The sequence below is a fragment of the Mycetomoellerius zeteki genome, unplaced genomic scaffold, assembly GCF_001594055.1.
Source record: "Mycetomoellerius zeteki isolate Tzet28-1 unplaced genomic scaffold, Tzet1.0 scaffold48, whole genome shotgun sequence".
NCBI classification, from domain to species: domain Eukaryota; kingdom Metazoa; phylum Arthropoda; class Insecta; order Hymenoptera; family Formicidae; genus Mycetomoellerius; species Mycetomoellerius zeteki.
The window spans coordinates 1,158,908-1,167,972 of NW_017257479.1; the positions used below are offsets into that span (position 1 = coordinate 1,158,908).

The 9,065-nt window shown below is 31.8% G+C and overlaps 1 protein-coding gene across 1 annotated transcript in view; it reads left to right on the plus strand.

Moving 5' to 3' along the window:
* LOC108727273 (protein cortex) overlaps positions 1-342 on the plus strand; it is a 42,684-nt gene extending 42,342 nt beyond the window's left edge. Inside the window, exon 9 of the mRNA XM_018455326.1 lies at positions 203-342. Within this exon, the coding sequence (XP_018310828.1) occupies positions 203-342 (140 nt within the window). The remainder of the gene's footprint in view (positions 1-202) is intronic.
* The last annotated feature ends 8,723 nt before the right edge of the window (positions 343-9,065 follow it).

Here is a 9,065-nt window from a genome sequence, read left to right on the forward strand (position 1 = left end):
TGTTAAAAAGAGCGAAAAAAGATGTATGACGTAGATTAAAATATAAGAAAATAATATTAATACATATATTTTTATTTTCAACGCTTTTGTTTAATATTTAAAGATGTAAGACAGTTTATTTAATATTGTCATTCGAAATACATAGTTTTTTCCTTTTGAAACAATTCTCTTTAATTGTACTTAAGTTAGATGTTTGTTACAGTAACATTTTGCAGTACTATGAATGTCTACTCAATATGGAATTTTTTTGGCAACGAGAAATCATCTCAAAGACGACACATGCCTCACAACAGTTCTACACACCGAAAACAAGGAGTCATGGTCCGTAATCCGATTCGATAATTATTCATTTATTTCAAAAACTTTGGACGATCTATAATTCGTGATATATATATATATATACTATATATATATATCATGAATAGAACGTTTATCATTAGCATCGATACGTATGATTAATAGATCCACATTGATAAGTAAGTTCATACTACCAAATATTAACATCCTCGCCAGCTTCCTCGAGCATAATAAACCTGCAGACGTCTTTCGTATTGACATCATTAATCTCAAAATATTTAAAGACGCGTATAGTAGTACATCTAATAGTATTATAGTTGCTCCAGTCTGTGATCCACATATATGCCAATCTCATTATAATTACTTGTATCCCGTATTCGAATACCATGTGATATTGTCAAATCGAAAGATTGAGAAGATTGTTATTTTTGATTGATTCACTTGTATTGATTCTGCGTTCGTGATTTTCGATTAATTGTTTAATATAAAGCTGTAGATTTCGCAAGCAAGTTTCTACTTCAGCAGTTATTTTCGAATAGTTATATTTGCTATAATTTTAAGTCGATATCTAAGAATGCTCGTCCTTTTGACTTCATCGCAGAGATCCTTCAAATCTTTTGAAGATTCTTCTTTCTTTCAAAATTTGTCAGACGTATCAAGTCCTTATAGCAACTATTTCGAGAAATTTTAAAATAATCTCTTAAGGAAATAAGAAGCAAACTTTCAAAAAGCGTTTTGTCCAAAATTTCATTTTTTTAGTTAGAGATGGCGTAGTGTTCAGTATTGAAAGACTCATATTATAAGCTACTCTGAGATGTTCAGAAAGTATTTTTTCATCATTAATTTTTATATGCTGAAAAAATACAGACAAAATATAGAAAAAATTTCGAAGTGCATTATGTTTTTTTAAATAAAGACAAACAAAATGCATTTGTTTAACACTTTTAGCAATTTTGTTTAATATTTTTAACTGTTTAGCAATTTTATTTAATATTTCACATCCTACTAATTGACATATTATTATTTTTTATAATGTGCGTATTTTCATTTCTTTCTCGTTTTCTGAAAATTACAAATTTTGGACAAAACGCATTTTGAAAGTCTGCTCCTCAAATATCTCTGTACTACAGATCTCTTTTGTCTTATGTTATCGGATGATTCTGATAACTATTGTTGAACTTCTCGGCGAGATCACCTTTTCCTCTGTGTCAAACTTTGAAGTACTAGCGAATTTTAATGAGTTGACATATTTTATGGCATCACTATGTTTATCAAATTTTACAAAATTTTATAACAAATGTTTGTAATGCTAATACTTCATAATTTAAAAATATTAATTTTGAAATATATATATATTAAGAAAATTATTTTTTTAATTTCTTTTATTATAAATTTTTAATGCGTTTATTTTTTGCTTAGGAGCACAGACTTACAAAGAGATATTTATTCAGAATTAGAGAAAATGTTAAATTTTATGATGTATTGGTATTACACTGACGAAATGGCATATCAAAATGTATATAATTAGTGAAAATTTATGTGGCGTGCTCAAATATGGTAGACGCAAAATTACAAACAAGTATCGTAAATCGTAAAAGGCTTATTCTTAAGTAACCATTATTGCCGCGATTAATGCATAGCGCAGATAATTGCAGATTGTTAAATCTAATGGCGCTAAGAAGCCATTAAAAGCGTTAATTTAGCGACGATCATAAAATGTAATTTCGCACCGCGCTGTGAACAGTCGACTTATCTTGCAATAGATCGGCAACAGCCCGCTGTGCAAGGAAGATTCACGTTGACATCCGATATGTCGCTTAGAAAAGAATTGTGCTTAGATATCTCAGTCAGCTTTTTAGATTCCATCAAAATCATTACGCTCGATAAAACGTACAATGATTTAGTGCATAATTAAGTAAAAATTGAAGGAGAGGAACAATGTTGAATATTTTATTTTTTATAGTATCAATACTGTGTAATATTTTTATCGTAGTGTTTTAATTTTATTTCATACGAATATCAAATTGTTGCCTTAACAATGTTGTTAAAGCAAAGTCTATGATTTCCTGCGTTAAAAACTTTCGCCAAAAATAACGAATTTATATGTTTTCATTGAAATTGTTATAAAAATTATAGAAATTGAAAAAGCTTTTTGGCGATCTTTTGACGCGACAGGTTTTATTTAAATTTTCTTTAATCTCATCTTCTTGTCGTAATTTTTGCTATTGTTTTTTAATATCAATTTTTTATCTCACTTGTCCACACAGTAAACAATTACCTTGTTGTTGTTTGTAATATGTTATAATCTGTTTAGTTAGGAAATATCCCTCAGGTATTTTATGATATTATTAATATTTATTATAAAAACATGGTTTTTTAATATAAAACTTTTTATATATAAATGATATTATAAGTATAATACAACACTAAAAAAAATTTCTAAATATTTATAAAATATTATAAGAAAATCAAATGTCTTTTTAAAGTGGTTACTAGAATCAATTTTTCTTCGGCGAAAGAATATCGTGAAGCAATGATAATAATAATATATTATTGGAGATATGTATTATTAATATAATACATATATATATTGTTATTATATTAATATAAATCTATATTATTAATAATATAATAATAATATCATATATTAATAATATAAATATATAATTATTAACTTTCAAATTATAAGCAATAAAATACAAATTTCTCGGTAATTAATTTTGGAAAAAAATTCATTTTAACGAACTTCTTGAAGTTTTTACAAGGTATCCGGTAAGTTTGGACAAAGCGCTCGTGTGTAGATAGAGCGGACTAAACTGAGTCGAAAAATCCTGTACCATTTTGCAATTTTCACAATAGTTAACAAGATTAATTACTAAAAATTGTTGAATATAATACGAACTTTATGAGAAGAAAAAAAACAAATTTGATCTTTTGCTGTTTTTCTGTAAAGTTGATAGTATTTGAGTAAAAAATTATTGAAAACCAATATCCAGCGATTTTTAATAATTAATATCTTGTTAATTATTGCGAAAATTGCAAAATGGTAGAGAACTTTCCGACTCAGATTAGTCCGTTTTATCTACACTTGAGCACTTTGTCAAAATTTACCCTGTATAATAATATTAACTATCGAAAAATTGTATATTTTATCGCACTTTCTCTAAAGAAAAATTAAATTAAATTAAGAGAATAAAATATAAAAATAATAAAATATAAAAATATAAATTAAAATATTAAATTGTTATAAGAGAGGGAATTGTCTAATAATTCAAGTTGGACAAAAAATACGTCGTTAAAAAGATATTCTGATTCTTATAATATTATCACTTTATTACTTTGTCTATAATATTATAATTAATATATAAGAGTTTTATATTTTTATTTTACTTTATTATTTTCATATAATTAAAGTAAAACGTTATATTTCTATTTATATTATACATCGAATTGCGGGTTATCTTCGTATTTACATTGTTGTTTGAAAAGCTTGTTTGAAAAAATACCCGTGGAAGCGTCAACAGTATTATTGTGCGACAAGTTTTATATTTGTATTAATGAAAACTGTGTATTTTAATAATTGTATTATTATAATATAATTGAATTAAAGAAGATGATTAGCTATGATATAATTTTAATTTCCTTAATTCAAATTAAAAATCAGAAATTTACTATTTCGCATTCAATTCTTTTACTATGTTTATATAATGCTTTATATTATATGAAGAGATCTGTTCTAAAAAGATATTCTCCTCTGTAAGCAATACATACAAAAAAGGACACGAAAAAATCAGAAAACAACAAAAAATCGTTGTTTACTCCGAGACGTTGTTTACTCTCGAGATTCTACATAGAAAGAACAAGTTATTGAAATATCTAAAAATTCAGTTAGACACAGATCTGAAAATAGTTTTGTTGAATCATCAAAATAATTATGTAGGATTAAAACATAGTAAATAATGCTGTAAAAAATTTTTATATTTTAACAATCAACTTGTGCGTTCTACATAATTATTTTGATAGTTCAAAATTACCTTCGGATCTGTATTTAGTTAAATTTTTATTTCAACAAAATTTCCCTCTGTACGTCGACTAAAAATCTTTTTCTCCCGTTTAACGAATATCCCTCGTGAATCTTTTTAACGTCCTTCGTCGACATCCCCCGCGTTTCGTAGGGCACGCGTGGATGCACGGACGCATCAATGACCAGTGCGCGCGCTGGCTATCAGCGATGTTGCACGTCCCGGCTCGTCCAGCCACCCACACGCGAACACCCGCTGACACACGTGACGGGAGAGAGAGGAGGAGAAAGGGGAAGGAGGAATACACGCGAAGGTACACGCGACACGCCACGAAGAACACGCGCAATTTCGCAACGCGCGAAGAATGCCGCGAGTGCAGCTGTGGGTCGTTCGCTCGCTCGCTCGCCTGACCGTTCGCTCCTTGGCATCCGGATTCCAACGTGAGGAAACCCCGAGCGAATCGGATAGAAGCCGCCGAGCCGAAGAAGATCAGATCGGAGCTCGCGAGGGACGGTAATCTTCCGAATTCGACCATCTGCGTTTGCTCGCGGGGAGAGAAAGAAAGAGGGAGAAAACAAGAGGACCCGGAGGAGAAGCCGGAATTCGGTAGTAACGGTATACGGGAAGCTCAGCGTAGGCGGACGTCCTTGATTCCGATGATAGTGATCGAGACTCCTCGCCTCATCCCTGTCCCTTCCCGGACACCTCCTCGCCTGATTGGGCTGCGACGGAACTGGATTGCAGGACCGGTCGCGCAGTCACGTGTCGATGACTTTAGCAGGAATCGATGACCTAGGGGGAAGTATCCTTCTCGTGATTGGGCCGGAAGAAAAAATCTTGAAACTCACGCGTCGTGTTTTATAAATATATATTTTATAAATAATTTATAAGTAGATATATCTTTTTGTGTATATATACGCTTATATTTTTAATTCTGCAGATATCTTTCACCAATGTGTATACATGCAAATTTAAATGTGTAATAAGTGCCTTCATATATATGCGTGTGATTAATTTGTTTTTTGCATAAAATATGAATTTATAAAACAATTATGTAGGAGATTCAAATAATGAATAATGCAAAATAAACAATGTTGCAAAAAATTTTATTTTAACAATCAGCTTGAGCGTTCTATATATACATAATTATTTTGATAAGTCAACAAAACTATTTTTAGGTCTGTAAATTTAATTCTATCTAAATTTACATATTTAAACGTGTATAGTATGACATTTTGTTTTTATATAGTACTAAATTACACACATACAAGGCACTTATCACACACTGGATTTGCAGTGATGACGCATAAAATCATATGTGAATTTCTATTCCAATTTCTGCCACTGATTGTCGGAAAAGAAAGGAGATCCGAAATAGCGATGGCTCCTGGAAAAAAGAGAAATTTGCTGCCGTGTAGATCGCGATAAATGCCGCGAATAATTCATACCATCATTAATAATCTTATCGACAAACTGGCGCTACCATTTAAACGATCCCAGGCGGATGCAACATCGATCAACCACGCATCGCGAAAGACTGACAAATTATTGTCCAGTGTAATGCATCGCTTTTACATTTATCGCTTATTATAACGTATCGTTCGCGTCAGAGCGAATCGCCGTGGCTTTCGATTAAATCGTTCAATAGAAATAAACCTCGCGTTTATATGTGGCGCATGCAAAAATGTTTTCTGCAACAGTCTTTTTCAAACTTCCGATAGATAAATTTCCAATTTAAAGCCGCTAGGTGTACAATCTTGACTATAAGGCATCTACAGTTTATTACATTTTCTTAGAGAAGGCGATAATAAAGTCCAAAGGAAAATTAACAAAATTTGAAAATTGTTATAAAAACATTAAAATATATAAAATATTAAAAGATGTATCAAATATTATTTTTTCAATAAAACTGTTTTATAATTTACTTATTGTTAGAACGTTTACATATCAATTTGTGAAGGTGTTTTGTACTTTTGGCCAAGACTGTATATTTCGCGTACAAATCTGATGCAATAACAGATATATCAGGTACTTTTGAACGAAAGAACTGGAAGATATGCAATAGCAATGAAATCGCAAAATTAATACGCGGAATCGAGCATTACGTCTATAATTATATGCGGATGAAGTACCCTCGTCCTCCTAGATACCGGGCAAATTTCACACCGAAGGATGCCAGCGGTCCTCGTACCCTCGTTCGTGCGAGAGTGTACGGATCGTGTCGCGATATCGTAAATTTACGACGGTCACTGAGCGAATCCATTTGTTTCATCTGCATCTGCTTAGCACGCTAATGCCCCTTTCCTCGTATTCCTCGCCTCGCGCGTCGCTGGATCCTTTTCTTTTTCTATTCCGAACGGGGAACTACGGGCTGACTACTTCGACGTTACGTTTGCTGGAAACGAACCTGTCTACGATAAGCGGAAGCTGCGATATTGTATCGGGAGGACGCGAGAGAAAGATACGTACGAAGAGGATTTTATAATCGCGAATATAAATAAAAATTATTGCCCTCGCAGCCGTGAGTGTCGATCTTTTATTGAAATACAAAAATATCTCCTTACGTGGGAAAGAGGAGGAAACGTAGAAAGTATCGCCAGCGACTTTCGTTCGCTCAACCTTTGCGAAACTTTTTGGAGAAAGGGGTCCGGCAATCAGAATGAAATCTAACGTAGCGAAATCGGACGCTAACGGCAGATACGGTAGGAAACATTCCAACCGTGCACTCGCCTATCGATGTTCGTTAGCACGAAACATTATAGTTGCGTTTCTCGGAGGACTTTCGTATAGCCGTCTGTAATTAAAGGAATGTCCATCCGCTCCTCGGTAACGATTATTCATAAAGAAATACCTTTGCACCGTTTTGCATTTCTATAATATAGAAATGTAAAACGGTGCAAAGGTATTTCTAGTAACGGTCAGTATATTATACTGACCGTTACTATCGCTTTCTAATGTCTATTATTGTACCAAGCGAAGTTTCCGCATAAAAAGAACGGTTTTTGCTGAAGCATCTAAAAATTTGATTAGATGTGGATCTGAAAATAATTTTGTTTGAATCATTAAAATAATTATGTAGGACGTTTAAACTGGTTGCTAGAATGTTAAAATTTTTTGCAGTATTTCCATCAATACTTAAGCATTTTACATAATTATTTTGATGATTCAAACAAAATTATTTTCAGATCTGTATCTAATTAAATTTTTAGGAGCTTTAACGAAATAATATGGATATTGCTTAATTAAGTTCATTGTCAATTAATATAAATTTAACGACGTCATCCTTAGTTTTTTTTAATAGCATGGAAAAAGGTTTCAGATTTCATAAATAGATGAATTAAATTAGATGTTTATGTATCAAAACATTTTCTTCAAATTTTTATCAAATATGTATATATTTTTTATAAACCAATCATCAATTCAAAATTATAGATACGGTTTAAAATAAAATTTTTTTAGAAATAATTAATACAGCGGATTTCTTGCATTAATAATTCTGTAGCTGAGCATTCCTTACATTGACAATAATTAAAAATCATTAACAATTAAACAAAAACACATTTATAAAAATCCTATTTTAAACATAATAAATTAGCCTAAATTGTATGTTAGATTTTAGGATAAAATTCTAATTATAATTTTACGTGTCGAGTATTATTCGTGTATTTTAATATATATTTTATTTATGTTTAAACATTCTAATTCTTAAAATGTTCTTTTTATTATACGGTATACATAAAATTTTATTTATAATTTTATGTATAATAAAAAGAATTTTAAGAATCAGAATGTTTAAACATAAATAAAATCTATATTAAAATACACAAATAATCAAAATATTCGACACATAAAATTATAATTAGAATTTTGTTTTAAAATCTACGATTTAGACTAACTTATTATGTTTAAAATAGGATTTATATAAATGTGTTTTTGTTTAATTGTTAGTGATTTTTAATTATTGTCAACATGAGAAATGCCCAGCTATGGAATTATTAATACAAAAAAGCCGCTACATTAATTATTTTATTTGGGCAAGTATACACTACTAAAATAATAACTGAATATCTCCCATACGCGAAGACTTTCAAGTATCGATCATAGAACCCCGGCTTTGCCGACCGCCTCGGAATCAAGTAATTCATCATCCTGGATGCCGAGCGCGAGCGAACGCTGTCTTTGCATTCTGTAACATCGATCGAGTCCGTTGCCACGACATCACAGCAATGCCGATCGGTTGACGGTTCATTCGAGAGAGCACGTTGAAAGGCTGATGGCAAGAAATTTCCAATCTGTCGAATAAAATGAAGTAGCTACTAAAAAAAAAAAGAAAAAAATTTTCGTCAAAGTCCAAATAATTCTGTAATCACGAGTGCATCGCTTCTTTTTTTCCTTCAATTTTTAAAGATGATCGACTCGCGAGCAACGTTAAATCTGAAAGATCCGCGTTAATAGTTCGATAAAATGTACCGTGTTGTCGCCCTGTCGATTTTACAGATATAATTTATAAAGAAGCATTTTATAAAGGAAACTTGTGAAAGGTGCACGAGGGCGTGGTCGGCCATTCACGGTTGACCACTGGCCCAGTGGGTCCAGTTTACGGTTGAGCGATTGCGACATCGTCGTATCGACAACGCCGGCCGACTGGTTCGACCACTGGCGATTATTCGATATCCGCCAACCTCGTTCTCGTAATTTTCTGACTTTGTGCAACTCGCCCCGTAAACGTTCCCCAACCCTTCTCCC